Source organism: Phocoena phocoena, chromosome 19 (assembly GCF_963924675.1).
Source record: "Phocoena phocoena chromosome 19, mPhoPho1.1, whole genome shotgun sequence".
NCBI classification, from domain to species: Eukaryota; Metazoa; Chordata; class Mammalia; order Artiodactyla; family Phocoenidae; genus Phocoena; species Phocoena phocoena.
The window spans coordinates 13,065,506-13,081,704 of NC_089237.1; the positions used below are offsets into that span (position 1 = coordinate 13,065,506).

The following is a 16,199-nucleotide window of genomic DNA, read 5'->3' on the forward strand; positions in this document are numbered from 1 at the left end:
CCTCCGCCTGGCAGACCCTTATCCTCCTTCCAGAGGCCAGTGTCCTCTGGGTTGCCTATGTCCCCCTGTCTCCCCCACTGGATGTCAGGTACCTGGGGGCCCCAGTGACCCCCTGGTGAAGGCAGCCACTCTCATCATGCTGTACGCACCAGGCTGGGTCCCACTAGAACAGGGACCTCAGGGAAATTCGGCACCCAGGGGGCATTTGGCAGTATCTGGGGACAGTTCAGGTTGCCAAGCCTGGGGATGGGGGGACAGCCACTGCCAAAATGCTGCTAAAATCCTACAATGCACAAGAGGGTCCCCACCACGAAGAATCAAGAGCAAAGCTGGTGAAGCGGGTACTAGACTAACTCTGGAGCAGGGACGGTGGGGACCAGCAGGGAGCACAGCAGTGATGCATAGGAGCGGTGGCCTCGACAGGCAAATTCAGAGCCTTTCTGTGGAATGGGTGTTCCAGGGTCCACCGCACACTCAACAGTGAGTCAGCCACATCACCAGCCACAGTTGGTCCTCCCCTCCCCCGTGGGCCGCAGAACGGGACAGAGTCTGAACTTCCGCAAAGCACACTCAAATCCTGTGGAGGGTGGGTGCCAGGAACATCTCTGACGGCCTCAGGCTGGTCACACAGCAGTGGCACGGCCAGGTGCCCCTGCTACAGCCCAGAGGCCATTCCAGACTCAGTCTGCACGATGGGGCCACAGCACCACCACTGCTGGACGGACCTGCTGGCCAGGCGCCCGGCCTGGGTCTGCACGTACTTGGGGTCTCGGGTTTCCACCCCGCCCCCGCATCGTACAGACTGGGGACGCGTTGCTGCCCGTCCCCCTCCCGCTCGAAACTTCACTTTCCAGCCTGGCTCTTCTCTCCCAGACCCTTCTCCCAGTCCCTCACGCGGCCCTCTCCTCTCCGCGGCGTCCTAGCTTGTCCCACCCTCGGGCCGCACGCCCCCCGGCGCTTAGTGTCCCCGCCGCGCCGCTGACTCCGGTATCCGCCGGGTCCAGCCGGGCTCCCTGGGCGCGGGGCACAGGCGCACTGGGCGGAGTTCCGGCGCGCGGGGGCGGAGCGGCCGGGCGGGCGCCGCCCCCCAGCTGAGCAGCGACCGGGACCGCGGACTTGCAGACTTCAGAGGCTCAGGCGGCGGCGGCGGGCGCGTAGGTCAGCGCCCGGCTCCAGCGGCTCCAGGGGCTCGGGCGGCCCCGGCTCCGGCGGGGATGGGCGGGCAGCCGCCCTGGGGGCGCGGGGGGCGCACGACCTGACCGCCTGGACTCGAAGCCCGGCCGCTTGGCAGCGCCGGGTCGAGGGTCTGCTCGGTGGGCGCGGACGCGGGGCCGGCGGCCGAGCAGGAGCCAGAGCATGCGGGGCGCGGCGCGGGCGGCCGGGGGGCGCACGGGGCAGCTGTGGCCGAGGCCCCCCGCCCCGGGCCCTGGGCCGCCGCCGCTGCTGCTGCTGCTGGCCGTGTTGCTGGGCGGCGCGGGCGCGCAGTACTCGAGCGACTTGTGCAGCTGGAAGGGGAGGTGAGTTCGCGCGGCGCGACCCCAGCCCTTGGGTCCACTCCCCTCCCCGCGGGCCGAGCGCGCGGGGGCTCGGGGACCCGCTCTCCAGGCTGAGTGCCGTCCCCGCCCTCCCCCGCCCCCGGTTTTAGAACAAAAGAGCCCGCGGCGTCCCGGTCCCCTGGCCCGGCGGACGCCCAGGGGGAGGCGCGCCTGCAGCGCGGTGGTGTCAGTCGGCTCCAGCAGCCCGCTCGCCCCGCGCCGGACCGCGCCGCTCCCCACTTGGTTCCCCGAGAGCCGCAGCCCGGACCCCGCGACCCCTCACTGGGGGCAGGCGGGGGTCGGCCTTCTGGCCCTTCCCGGGCTCTGCCCTCGGCGAGGAGTTGCGCACCCCGGGCCGGGAGGAGCCGGGCCTGCGCTCAGGGCCGAGCGGGAAGGGACGGACGGGTCCGCAGGAGGGAGCGGCGGCTCCGGTGGTCGGAGCGGGGGCCCTGGCGCTAACCGCGCACTGACCACGTCGGTGCGGGCGGAGACCCGCGGGCGGGCACCTTGCGCGGGGCGAGTTCGGGGACTGGCGGAGCCCCCCGCCCCGGCCCGTGAAGGTCAGGCCGCCCTTGGCAGCGCGCGCTGGGCTCTGCGACCCCCCTTCACGCCCTCTGCCAAGGCAGGCAGCCGAGGACTTTTTAAAAAAACTGCAGTGTGACAGGCAAGTCACAAGCGTGGGCGGGGGTGGGGGTGAGGGCGCAGAGAACCTCCGTCCGCCAGGGCGCCGGCCCCGAGCCAGGCACCTCGCTGTCGGAGAAGACTGCTTGGGCTTCCGCAGTTGCTGATTCAGGAGTTCGCAGAGGGAGATACTAGCGTCTTCTTCTCCGAAAACGCTATGGGCCGGGGCTGCCCTTAGATCTGGGTGTGTCCCTGTGTCCCACCATGCAGGGCCCCTAAGTCCCTGACTTCTGATGGGAAGACTCCCGCTGGCAGACACCTCATGCTGTGGGGTGTCACGGGGTTATTTTGAGTGAAGACAGTTTTTTCCGAGAAGGTAAGGGTTGTGCCACTGTGCTGGGTTCTGCGTCAGCAGGGCCGTTGCTGGTCCTCTTGGATACGTACAGATCCAGTTCTCTGTGGAAACCGGCAATTACCCTGCTCCCTTCTCTCCGCTTCCCAGCCTTCTAGAGTGAAGGTCCTGGGCTCCTGAGCTTGGGCTGGTGTTGCCCACCCTCCCTGCTGCAGAAGTTCTCCCAGCTCACACCACAGCAGGGGTGGTAGAGCTGAGACTGGAGCCCTGAGTGGCAGATCGGAGCTCTGGGGGAGGGTTGGCCTGGAGAATGCTGGCGCCAGCACAGAGCTGGCGGGGAGCCTCTGACTCTGACACACTCTTCTGGGGCTGCCCTCTCTCCCTCGCTGGTAATTAAACTCCCTGCTTTGCAGCCTCTGCTGGATGAATCAGTGCATCCCCAAACTGAGGCCTTGGGGTGTCCTGCTTCAGCAGATCAAAAACAGAAACCCAGTCCCACCCTATGAGCTTGAGTTTCCAGAGGAGGAGCTGACATCCTTTTCACATTCTTGGAGGACCATGTGCCTGGAAGAGGATGCCTCCCCTGGAGCCCAGAGGGAGCTGTGAGCGAGGACTGGCCAGGGGGCCAACCTGCTCCTGGACCACGCAGGTGTTTGCAGTGGGTAGAGGAATCCCTTCACCTTCCTGTTCCTGTGCATCCTCTTATCTACTGGGAGAAGAAGGGCCACTTACCTGCGGCCCCTCTCCCTCCGTCATTGCTAATGGACCCCTGGACTTGGACACCCTCCAGTGTCCTCCACTCAACCCAAAGGCAGAACCCGGCCAAGGGCGGCTGCAGTAGCTGTAGGAGCTGTGGGCGGGATCTGGAGTAGAGACAGGGCCAGGTCACATTCCTGGAGCGTAAGCCCCCCTTGCATTGTAATTGCTGCCCCCAGTTATCATTTTTTTTTTCACAAATCAGCTGACAGATTCTTACTCGGGTGTGCTGGTTTGCCTGCTGACTCTATAGCATTTACGACTTTTTATGAGCCCTTCTAAGGACAGCACAGGGTGGTGCAAACCCTGATGTGCCGGGTGGATTCTGATCCCCTGATAGGAAGGGATTTGTTTTTTATGACACTGGCCACTCACATTTGACAGGCCTAATGTGTTTCTGGGTGTTTCCAAGCAATTAAGTAGAAGGTTTTGAAATCCCTCTCCCTGTGCAGGGGCAGGACGTGCCCTATCTTTATTAGGCCCTGGTCATAAAGGTGGACCGTGAACTTTCCTACTGCGATGGGCTGGGCATTGCCGGTTATGTCACACCTGGGCTATCTCTCCAGCAAGGTGGGGAAATGAAAAGTAACTCCAGGCAGGAGAGCCTATTGGTTTCGCCCTTGATCAGAAGCTCTTCCTGACTTCAGTCAAAAAGAGACCATCACTTCCTTCTGGTGACTCAGGGTTTGAGCCAGGCTATGGTTGTGAGTGGTGTGGGCTCTGCTGCCACCACACCGACCCTGTCAGATAGTCCCCATAGCGACTTGGAATTTGCCATCTTTACCATAAAGGTGCTCCACAGGTGTGCCCTCCTCGGGGGGGGGGGGGGGTGGTGACACTTGCGGACTCTTTTTTAATGCATTAATTCAGTTTAAATAATCCAAGATTAAATCAGTCTTCTCAGTTTCCTAAGGTTGAATAGAACCACAGTTTTTTTTTCTGCATCCTGTAGCTCTGTCATAACATCAGAAAGCAGTTATTTCATTTTCTTAGTTAGGATGTCACCTGCATGTCATGTGAAGATTGTAAGATACCATCATCAGTGACCATTACTGATGTGGTGTGTTTTTGCATTTCCAGCACTTTTGCTGAGCAGATGTCTGTCTGAATGGAGCTCTTGCTCTGATGAGAGTGTGGACACTCCTGTGTTGGGCGCTTAGTGAGAGTCTTGTTGGTCCTGATGTTTTAGCAGAATGAGAGAGAAGAGGCAGAGCAGGGCCCGTGCAGGCTCCGGGGACGGGCTGGACCTGTTAGAGGGTGAAGGGTTGGGCGCTTTATTTCTCACGTGTCCACTGTCGTTTTGTTCCTAGTCCCCTTTTAGGCGAGTGACTTGTGAGTAAATGGATGCACGTGGTCATGTACGCAGGCTGGTGGATGGGCAGCCCCCAGCCTCGGGTCCGCCTCCCCCTGGGCAGCATGGGCTGGCCATCTGTCCCCACGAGGGCCCCCTCTGCCCCTGCCAAGACGCGGGTGGAGGGTGGGCCTCCCCATTTCACCCTCCACTGTTGGGGTTAAGGCAACCTCGTGAGAGGCACGCGCAGCCTCTGGTGTGAGGTCTCTACTCCCTAAACCCCTAGGTCCCCCTCCTCCCACCAAGAGGGAAGCGAAGCCTTGGAAGCGGTGGTTTTTGTGGGAGAGAGAGTTGAGGATTGGTGTCTGGGCATGGCGCAAGTGTCCAGCTGCCCCTCAAGGCTGGAGCCAGGAGAGGAGGGACACTGTGATAAAGTTTGTTTGGCTGCGTAAGCGCAGAGCTGATTATAGTCATCTGTGGCAACCACACACCATTTAGTCTAATTTTGTCACCCAGCACTATAATTATGCCCATCCCTTCCTATGTGTCAGATGAGCTTGTGTGAGTTTTATGTGACTGTAAGTTGTAAGTCTGTTCTGTGTGTGCAGCCCTGCTAGGCATCTGAGGCCAGGCTGCTTATGACCCAGGGCCTTGGGGGTGGGGAGTGGAGTGAGGAGGGAGTCCACCTCCTTGACACCTCCTTCTGATGTGGTCTGCAGGGTGACTGTGCATCCCTAGCCTAAAGCTGGCCGCTGCATGAAAAGTGAGGCTTTTCGGGGCCTGGAGCATGAGTCACCAACAGTAAATGCAAACCATATGTTATGTGTTTTCTCCTCTGCAGAAAAGGTTTCTGGTAACTCACTCAGGCCAGGGCTCTGAATATAGTATTGTTTATTTCACATAAAAATCCTAAGAATGTGGGTGAACCTGTCTGAGATCTGATCAGAACCAAATTTCATGTAATAAAACACTTAGTTGAAGTCACCGTTGAGTTCCCGGGCTGCTTGGTGTTTATGACGTAACCGTTACCACAAGCTGACATTTACATTACAGTTTTGAGTAGGGGAAACTTGAACGTTTTTGATGGTTTCAATTTCTCGAAAACATAATGTTATGACTTACACAAGACCTGCCTCCCCAAGAGCATAGCACACTTCATTTTTTCCTGTTTGCTATTTATTAGGAGTGAAACCCACTGGGCTCCCCAACAGTCCCCATCGGGAAGACAGGTTATCTGCCGACCTTTTGTGTCCCCCTCCCTTTGCTTTTCCACAATTCCTTCCCGTGTCTCCCTGTGGAGGACCTTTACTTTACTTTTGTGTCTTGCTTTGATGCTATTTGTGTTTGCTTTGAAAACAATACTACTGGCAATGCAGGGTCTTCAGGTTTGCAAATGAATGAAAAAGCAGTCAAAGCATCACCTTAAGGAGAATATGAACACTGTGCCTAACGGTCATCCTGAAGACAAAACTCACCAACAACCTACACAGCGCCCCCCCCAAATTACTAACATTCCCAGTTCGTTTAAAAGCTGCTCCCTGGAGTGTATTATTTATTATATGTGCATTGCATTCCAGCGTGCCTCCTGTAACCTGAATCTGCTCCTTGGTCTTCACACTTAGTGGGAATCTACCAACATTTCCTGGCCCTCATTTGCTTATCTGGAGCTTGGGTTGGTGCCAAAGTCCCACTGGTGTTTCCCTGTTTATTTTTTGGAAGAGCCGTCTTTTCCTTGGTTCTCACCTCCACTGCACCCATCACTGCCCCTGTTCAGGGGTTTCCCAAGGACACGGGCTCAGAGGCCAACAGAGTGTCTAGGTGGTGAGAGGGTCTGGGAGCCAGAAGCTCCCACGCTTACCAGAGCGCTCGGAGCCGGTGCGCTGGAAGGAACTGGGCGGGGGAGGCCATGTGGCCACCCCTCCCTGGAGATGGGCCCTGAGCTGCAGGGTGGAGACGGTGCCAGCCTGCCTGTGGGTGAGGGGTGCTCGGACGCCCAAGCAGGCGTCTCCCGGCTGACGAATCTCCCCCTCCACAGCGGACTGACGCACGAGGCCCACAGGAAGGAGGTAGAGCAGGTGTACCTGCGCTGCTCCGCGGGCACTGTCGAGTGGATGTACCCGACCGGTGCGCTCATCGTGAACCTGCGGCCCAACACCTTCTTGCCCTCCCGGCACCTGACTCTGTGCATCAAGCCCCTCAGGGGCTCATCGGGGGCCAATATTTATTTGGAAAAGACTGGAGAACTGAAACTGCTGGTGCGGGACGGGGACCTCGGGCCCGGCCAGGCCCCGTGCTTCAGCTTCGAGCAGGGCGGCCTGTTCGTGGAGGCAACGCCCCAGCAGGACATCAGCAGGAGGACCACGGGCTTCCAGTACGAGCTGACCAGCCGGCATGCGGGGCCAGACCTGCACACCCTGTCAGGTGAGTGTGACGCCCAGGGTGGGCTGGTGGCCTCAGGGGTCCTCTCTCGTCTCCCAGACCCCCCGATCATCTCCCACCCCCACCTCAGCACAGCCCCTGAACATGCTGCTCGAGTCCGTGCTTCAGGCCTGGCAGGTCTGCCTGAGGGCGGCCGAGGGGCCCTCCCAGGAGCAGGTGCCCCGTTAGTGCTGTGGGCAGTTTGGACTTGGGACGATGGCCACGGGTCAGAGCAGAGCTGTGACACGGTCCTGGCCCATAATATGCTCTTCTCCCCTGGACCAATTTTGACTGTGATTTGAAATGGGTGCTGTTACCATCCAAACTGCCCCAGAATTTCTTCTGACACACAAGTTGGCTGAGTGTTTTTGGCGTCGGCTGCAGTCCCTGAAACATTGAGTTTTGGGGGGAAGTTGAGTCTGATTCACGTTCCAGAGCCATGCAGAGCTGGGATGTCCTGAATCGTGAACCATTCCCAGGTTCACAAGCCGTTTTATCTGTGGGTGTCTGTGAGGGCACCGGCACCATGCCATGCAGGGCAGCTGAGTGGCTCTGATGACCTGGGAACCTCAGGTGAGGTACCGGAGGGAGTCTCTGGGTGGCCGAGGGCCGGTGAGTTGGCTTTAGATTTTCCTTCCCTTTTTTTGAGGCCAGCAGACAGCTTTGTGGGGCCCTGTGTGGAAGGCGGTGTTGGTCTCTGGAAAGTTCTGTGGGCAGAGAGAAGTGTATGTGGCCCCGAGAGCTCTCACACGGGGGAAACTCAGGGTCCTGTCTTTTAGATAGGGACAGCCAGGCCAGGTGCAACCGTTGCTTCAAGGCACAGATGACCTCGTGGGGTCCGAGCGCATGGGGCGGGGGTCAGCGGGGCTCAGATGCACCATCTGCTTCAATTCCAAAACTAGTTGGTAGGAAGATGCCTCCCAAGGGGAAGGTGTGAGCTTGGGTCATGGTGGGGGCAGGTTCCAGGAAGGCTGTTCCTGCGGTGACCAGCCAGGATGATGGTCAGTGGGGGGCGCTATGGCATCGAGTGTTGGAGGCGAGGCAGGGATGCTGCCCACACCCCATAGTGCATAGGGCAGCCCCACCACAGAGAATGACCTGGCCCCAGGCATCAGCACAGGACACCCCAACACGAAGAGTGACTTATCCCCAAGTGTCAGCAGTGCTGAGGTGGAAACACCTGGTTTGAGGGCTAGGCCAGCCCCCACAAATAATATAATTTAGCGAACAAAATCTTCCATTGGAAAAAACCAGACCTACTAGGATTTGAAATGCAGACTTTCTCCTGAGTGGGAATCTACATTTTATTGTTCTGTGTTCTTGGCTCAGATGAGTTTTCAAAACCTTAAATCTCTCTCAAACTAAACTGGTCTGTTATAGAGCTTCAGCGTATGACTGCCCAGGTAGGACCCCTCCCCCCCGCCCCTGTGCCTGCCTGGGTAGGACCCCATCAGGAATGCTGAAAGCTGCTATAAACCCCAGGACTTGAATAAAACTTTAACCACAACAGCCTTTATCTTGATCACCAGCGAGTGATCGTTGGCGGGGGTGGTGGGGGGACGCTAGAGATAAACTCGCAATAAAAACAAAATCTGGAGAAACCCGGTCACCAAATTCGATGTCTCTGGCCACGGTGAGAGTTGGCTGATGGGGCAGATATTAGGGACTTGCTGACATTCCTTTTACTGATTAAAATGTTGACGGGTTGAGGCCATTCGGCTGCTGGTCACATGCTCTGTCCCGCTGGAGCTTTGTTCCACTTTGCTGTGAGGCCCCCACCAGGTTCTTGGAGGCCACGGCATAAGGTGCTTTCCGTGCTGACCCCTGAGTGCTCCCGTTGGCACAGACCGGCGTCTCTGGTGGAAAATCCACAGTGGGGTCACGACCCGGGGTGACTCAGAGCCTGTGGCTCAGCCCTAGGGACCTGAGACTTTGTTTCTTTCCCCCTCCCTGGGGGCAGGGTCTGTGCTCCCCCAGACCCCAGGTCTACGTTTCCAGGCTAGGGCAGTGAGTGGGTTTGGGAGAGGCCCGTGGGGTCACAGGGAGAAGGCCCCGTGTGATGGGGTGGGTCATCTGGCCGGGGCACCACACAGGACACGTGGCTGTGGCTGGACGTTGGGCTGCTGGGGTGCCCTTGATCCCCCAGACATACGCCTGCCTGTCCCTGGGGTGCCCCTTTAAATCTGGGGCTCACGGGGATGCCGGAGACCCTGAGGATGGTGGGGTGTGATTGTCCATCTGCCCAGTGGCCGGGGCGCTGGCCTGGGGCAGCACAGATACAGTGACTGTCAGAACTTGAGATGGGGATGCAAAAGGCTCCTAGGGTGTGGGAGCTGCAGACCCAGCACTTCTCTGTCCTGAAGGAGACAAGGGCAGCAGGGATCAGGGAGGCCGGTGCATCCCTTCTCCCCAGGGATGGGCCCCTAAGCTTTTAATGCCAAAGGAATGGGTACGTAATGTGGAATGCTGGTGCCGGCCATCTGGCATCAGTGACCTCCCCCGGACCAGGCGGGCTGTCACATGGCAGCGCTCTCCTGTCTGGCCCTGGCTGCAGCGGGGAGACACCAGTGGAGCCGAAGCCCCAGTGTGTGTGCCGTGGAGGTGAGCACATGCCCGTGACCTGACCTGCTGGGGAGGTGGATGAGCCTTTTCCCTCGCTGATGAATCCCGAGTTCCAGGTTGTGCTGATACGAAATTAAAGAGGCACCGCGGGCTGGGATCCCGAGGGAGAGGTGTGCATGAGCCTTGCTCACCTGCCGCAGCTCTGGGTGGTTCCACAGGGAGTGTTTATGGTGAGCATGTCAGCCTCGTGTCCATCGTGTTGCATAATCGGCTTCCTCGTATGGACTGGGACTCACCAACAGCCAAGAAGAGGCCAGGACGGAGAGGCAGGCAGATACAGAGGGGCAGGTGGGTGGCAGTGGGACTTCAGCCCCCTGGGGACTCGGGATTTGGCTGCCACGTGGCAGGAAGGGGAGGACCTGCTCCCCCGCCCTCCCCCTCCTCTGAGGGCCTCGCCAGGCACCTGAGTAACCCGGCACTCCTTCCTCTGGCGCTGGAAAAGTCTGGCAGGATACAAAAGGCAGGCAAGTGGCCAGATGCAATTCACTAGTGGAAGAAGCTCCAGGCCACACCTGGACTGTGTGCTGAAGCCTCACTGTGGACCTGGCCAGGCTGTCTGGACCATCCTCCCCAGGGTCCCAGCACACTTGGGGAAACAGGCACCACCAGGACCCCCATTGCCCAGTGGGCTGGGGGACGCGTTAGGGTGGCCAAAGAGGGAGGGCGGGGGTGTTACTCGGTCTGGTTCTAGGGGACAGATGCAGACCCCGTCTCTGTGGTTCTCCTGGGGCAGCTCAAGGGGGCCCTGGATTCCAGCATGTTCTTTTACTATTTAGGGGCTGAGAAGCAGGGGCTCACAGGCTTGGCCACATCCACACTCTGGGGTTTGGGCTCTGTGCGATGCCCACCCAGAGCAGGCCCCCGGCGTGCAGGTGAGGTGGCGGGGGGGACAGTGGTGTTTTAGACCCACAGCCGGAGGGGTGTGGGGGCAAGAGGACTTGCCCCTGTGCCGGCCGTGAAGGCCCAGAAGTGACTCCCATCGCTGCTCGTGGGCGCCGGGTGGGGTGGCCTGGGTCCCACAGTTTCTGACGTGCTTCATCTCGCCATCCCCTTTGAAACCGCTCTGTTGATGAGCCAGGGGCGAATGATCCCTTTGGGGGGCCTGGGAGGCGCAGACCCCTGCTGGGATCCCACTTGGGCACCTTAGAGTTTAGGGGCGGGCTTGATGGGCCGTGGGGCATAAACAGCAACGTTAAGAAGTGAAAACACTTCGTTATTTCCTGGAAACAGTATAGGAGAGAACTTAATTTTTTCCCTAAGGTTCGTTTAGATTCCTGCACCAGTGCTTTTCCAGCCCCTGTAATCACTGTAAAATTACTTTTCATCTTACCCAGCTCTGGACTCTGGGGGTGGAAGGTGTGACTCCTCTGGCTTCCTCACCAGGAAGAGGGAGGGAAGAGAGTGGGTGCGGGCGAGATAGCTGGTGAGGCTAAGCTTTCCCTGTGCCCGCACGTGAGAGATGGGGTTTCACAGGTGGCGACCAGCCCCGGCCAGGTCCCACAGGGTCCTCTGGGGCGATGTCAGCCTGTGGCCTGGAGTTGAGGTGAGTGCAGGGTTGTCATGACGATCAGAGGAGGCTCTCTGCTCAGCGAATACTGCTCACGTTCTGGCAGCGTTGCTCCCTTTCCTCCCCTCCCTGTTAAAATGCTTCATTCACCACCTGTCGCGGCTGCACTGAAGACCCCAGAGGGTGTCTCACACATCGTGTCCACCCCAGTCATCCTTCCCTGGGCAGTCTCACCCGCCAGACCAGCATCCCACCATCTACAAACTTCTCCTGGGCATCGGGCTACCCAGGGCCTGACAGAGGGGTGCCGCCCTCCCCACCTGTACCTGCCGCTCTCACCTGCATCCCTGCTGCAGCCCCCGGCTGGTCTCCCTGACCCTGTTTTTTTCTACTTCATTCAGTTCATTTTATGCATATTCCAGAGTAATCTTCCCGACGTCCACATCCCAGCCCTCCCCTTTCCAAGAACCACAGGCCAGAATTCCACCCGGCCCCTGGGCCGCCCCCTCCCCATCTTCCCCACAAGGAAACAAGATTCGATGTGTCAGAAACCAGCGCATTCCACTCGGCCTCCACGAGCCTAACTCCGATTAATAATTGTTTCCAGATTGCTCCTCTTGGCGTCCACAGCCTGGATTCTCCACAAAGGTGCCTACACTTCATAAAGCTCAGAGTCATAAGAGAGTCTTGTGGGGGGCTTTGTTAGCTCAGCTGTCAACGGCACGGGCTCGCTGAAGCTTTGGGTGGGAGGGTCGGCAGGCTGCTGACCGCCTGCCCCCAGGCCCACCGGGGTCCTCATACATCCTGCGTGGGACTGGGCGCGAGTCAGGGCAGGGAGCCCAGGACAAGCTCACGCCACCTTTCTCCCCAGTGGTCAGCTGAGGTCCCGGGGCCTACAACCCACAGAGAGCTCGAGGCTCCAGGGCTTGGTGATCATACGCACCCAGGCCTGGGTTTCGACCGCGGTTTGTGGCCTGGGCCTGTCTCAGCTTCTCAAGAGCTTGTGTGGACCTTGCCTCCTGTTCACCCGCGCTTGGAGTTCGCATGGCCTGGTTCCGAGGCCCCAGGCGGGGGCCTCTGACCCGGTGGGCACTGGGGGAGCCGCCAGGACGGGAAGTCTCCCCACTGCCGCGGGCCCCTCAGCACGCAGGCTGGAATAAAACACCGCCTCTTGTGGGATGTGAGGCTCCCCGATGTCTGCAGGGCTGTGCTCCCCCTTTTCTTCACTCTGGGGTCTCTGTCAGGCCCAGCGTGGGCAGCAGGCCCCCAGCGGGTTAGAGGTGGGGGACTCCCGGTTGGCCACCCTCTTTCTTACGAAAGGCCTTGAGGCTGGGGGTCCACACTCGTGACAAAAAGCCGCAGGTGGGCAGAAGGCTCCGGATTTGGAGCTGGGGAGGGAGGTGCTCCGTGCTCTCAGATGCTCCAGCGGCATCCGACAGGCCGTTCCTGTTCTGCGGCTTCTCCTTTTTCCTGATAACTTAACAGAAGCGCCCGTGAGTCATGCACTCGCTGGACTAGACTGGGACATGTACGTCTACCCCCGCCTGGGGGCAGGAGGGGAGAGCTGGTGCTCCGGATGCTCATGTCCATCCCTGAGGGGTCCCAGGACACCAGAGACTCCAGGGTCTCTTTGCCCCCACACATATTCCAGGTCCCGGAGGCCCCTCCTGTTCCCTGTGCATCTCCCTGTCTCCTCGAGGGCCCCTGAGTCACTGCAGCCCCTGGGCAGGTGACAACTCAGCCCGGTTCAGGGGCTTCGAGGGCAGCTGGCCAGGTGTGCTGACAGTTGTAGGTTCATCCAGGCCCAGCGAGTGCCAATCCTGGGGACTTTGCGGGGCCTTCAGAACATGAAAAGGCAGAGGGCAACTTGTCCTAGTGAGAGTTCACGCCTAACATTTCTGTTGTTAGGGAATTTGGGCCCAACCCTAGAAACTAGAAATAGGTGAGGAAACGTGCAACATCAGAGCCAAATAATAAACTTGTGTCTCCCCAAATCCACTGAGTTAGGAGTGCCACAGTCCTGGGGAGTCCCCAGAGCCTCGAGGTTTCTGTCTCCCCCCAGCCCTTCTGGAGGCCTTACGCCAGTCTGAGGCAGTAGGTGAAGGGTGGGGTGAGAGCTGTACCGGGGGGCAGAGGTCCACCAAGAAGGACTAGTTTGTCTGGAGTAATCAGCCCCCATCCAGGTCTGGGGAGTCTCAGAGGGGATCCTGTGAACTGGGCTTGCTGTGAAAGGTGTCTGGAGGTGTTTGGAGGTGACCACCTGGTCCTGTTGGTTAGACGAGGACCCCACAGCTGAAGCAGGTGGACGTGCCCCTCATGCCCACCAGTGCCTTTAGCAGGGTCACCTGGTCCTTCTGGGCAGTGCCTTGACCCCTGTGGAATCCTGGTGGCAGATGGGACCGTGGGGGCAGGCAGTGGGAGTGGGAGGCCCTGGCATTTGGGGGCCTGGCCACAGAGGCTGAGTGAGGCTCTCGGACAGGCTGGTGTCAGGGATGTGGCCTCAGATCAGCCCGGGTTGGTTTTGGCGCCAAAGAGCCATTTACACATGAGCCCAGGGGTTGTTTGCCCGGCACGACTACAGTAATAAGCTAAGTGTGATCGAACGCAAAACCGCACTTTCCCTCCGTTTTCACGCCATTGCAGGTGGCCCAGGTGAGCCTGGGGCCCCTGGAGACGTTTCCCCATCCGTGCAGCCTTGGTCGAGGCCCCGCCTGCTCTTGGCACCCTGGTTTCAGAGGTGCGGGGCCTGGACAGTTGCTCCCGACGTCAGAGGACTTATAAGATGTCGTGTTGTCTATATGCCGTGGGCGGGAGGGTCCCATGTTCATGCACTGGCCCCGCCTGACGATATTCTCTCCCCACAGCCCCGTGCCGCCCTTGCAGCCACACTGAGGTGCTCTTGGCTGTCTGTACCAGTGACTTCGGTGAGTGTGTTGGCGGTTTCCGCCACGTGGGGGAACTAAACCCTCTGGCGGGAGGAGACTCTCCTGAAGGTCGTGGGCTTGGCCCCTCTTGTTTTCTGAGGATCTGCATCACTGATTGCAGTCACAGGAAAAGGCCTTCCTTTCTGCTCCTTAGGGTGACCCCAGCCCGAGAAGGGACCTGTGTGCAGGGCGGGGAGAGAGCTGGGAATTCCTATTTAAGGTGGGAATTCCTATTCGAGCTGATACTGAGCATTTTCCTACTTGGCGTGTGAGTCTAAGTCCTGGCTCTAGCCTCTCCTCAGTGCCCTGCCTGCCTCCAGGTCCCCTGTAGGCACCACCGCAGGCATTGGAGGCCCTGGTGGGGCCAGGGTCGGGATCAGGGACTCAGCCGCCTGCTTGTGAGGTTGGCACAAACGCTCTCGAGTTAAGGGTGGCAGCATTCAGGGTGAGTTCGATGGAGCCGGCCCAGTGGGACCTGGCTCTGAGACCCCCCAGGCTCCCAGGGCAGTTGGGTGGTGGAAGTACAACCCTTTCTTCTCGCTGGCCCTGCACAGAGGGGATCTGGGGCCGGGCGGTGTCCCTGAACTTGTGCCTGCTCTGCCCTTCTCCACCCTTCTCCTTCCCATCACCTTCCTCCCCTGTAAGCTTCACCGTTTCTGTCTGACCTTGATACGGAACCGTGGCAGATCTTGAGTATTAACTGCAGTGACTTTTCTTGTTTTAACTTGAAAACTTGGTGCACAACGTGATTCATATCTTCTATTTTTCTCCACTTCTGTGGCTGGCCCTTGGTAGAAAAGCATCTCTGCCCAAGACGGTGTGAGTGGCGGGGACGACCCCTAGGCAACATCTTGTGTGTGGATTGTGGTTTTTAGTGAAAATTTCTGGAAGGCAGAGTTCAGGGTCAGCTCCCGGTTCTGCTGCTGGGGGTGGGAGGTTGGTGCGTGCTGTCTGCTTGGTGAGCACCCCGCTGACCACTGACCCTCCCCCCGTCTCCTTCCTCTGCAGTCGTCCGAGGCTCCATCCAGGATGTCACCCATGAGCCGGCGCAGCAAGAATCAGCCATCCACCTGCACGTGAGCCGGCTCTACCGGCAGAAGAGCAGGGTCTTCCGGCCGGCCCCAGAGGGTGAGGGTGGCGGCTGGCGGGGGCGCGTCTCCACGCTGCTGGAGTGCGGCGTCCGGCCTGGGCACGGTGAGTTTCTCTTCACCGGCCACATGCACTTTGGGGAGGCCTGGCTCGGCTGTGCCCCGCGCTTCAAGGATTTCCAAAGGATGTACAGGGACGCTGAGGAGAGGGGGCTGAACCCCTGCGAGATAGGCACAGAGTGACTTCTGGGTGACCGCTGCCGCAGCGATGGATATGCACACTGGGGTGGGTGCCTGGCGCTCCAGCTGGGGAGGTACACGCTGGTTCTGGCCAAGGACTCCCTGATGGATTGACTGGAGATGCTGTAACATGCCAACTAAGTTATTATATTTTTTTTAAAAAAGAAATGTTCATAGGAAGCAAACTCCTGTGTCGTAAAATGCCTTCATGTGCCGTTCCGTACTGTTTTCTGAGCATCTGCAGTCACTGCATTTGGCTGGTGTGTTGGGCGAAGTGTGAGGGCCGTGGCCCACAGCCGATACCCGACACCAGGCTTGGGTACCACTCAAAGTTGTTTCTTATGATGGAAATTTATGGGGCCAAATACCTATGGTTTTTTCATTCTGTTTTTGCTTTTTAAAGAATGAACTTTGCCAGCCATGGTCATTTTGGGGCTGCAGGCTGTTTCCATTCCAGGGAATAAACACCAGCCTCTGATGGATCAATGGCACGTCTGTCTTCGGCCCTGGTCAGTGGTGTGTGGCACTTACCTAGGGGCCCATGTCAGGGCTTCTCCAAGGGAGCCCCACGGCCCTGGCGTTAGGGACCTTTCACACTGGGCCCAACTATAAGTGAGCCTGTTACCCCCACGCTCGGCCTCTACCGGAGGTACCCCCCGCGTTCCTGGTGGACCACCCCCATCCCCTTCAGCATCTGCCCTCCTCCTTCCTGTTAACCTAGATCTTGCCCTTCGACCTCAGTTTTCCCCAAATGCCCGAGCCCAGGGCAAGTGTCTAGATACCCAGGGCCTGAGCTGGGCCCCATATCCTCAAGGATGAGTCAGTGTCCTGCAGCTGCTGGAACA

At 59.0% G+C, this 16,199-nt stretch overlaps 1 protein-coding gene across 1 annotated transcript; it reads left to right on the forward strand.

Moving 5' to 3' along the window:
• Positions 1-1,260: 1,260 nt before the first annotated feature.
• On the forward strand, positions 1,261-15,838 carry METRNL (meteorin like, glial cell differentiation regulator). Its single transcript, XM_065897762.1, has 4 exons — positions 1,261-1,517; positions 6,591-6,976; positions 13,967-14,026; positions 15,035-15,838. Exons 1-4 carry the CDS (start codon positions 1,357-1,359, stop codon positions 15,355-15,357), a joined length of 930 nt encoding a protein of 309 aa, XP_065753834.1. The 5' UTR covers positions 1,261-1,356; the 3' UTR covers positions 15,358-15,838.
• The last annotated feature ends 361 nt before the right edge of the window (positions 15,839-16,199 follow it).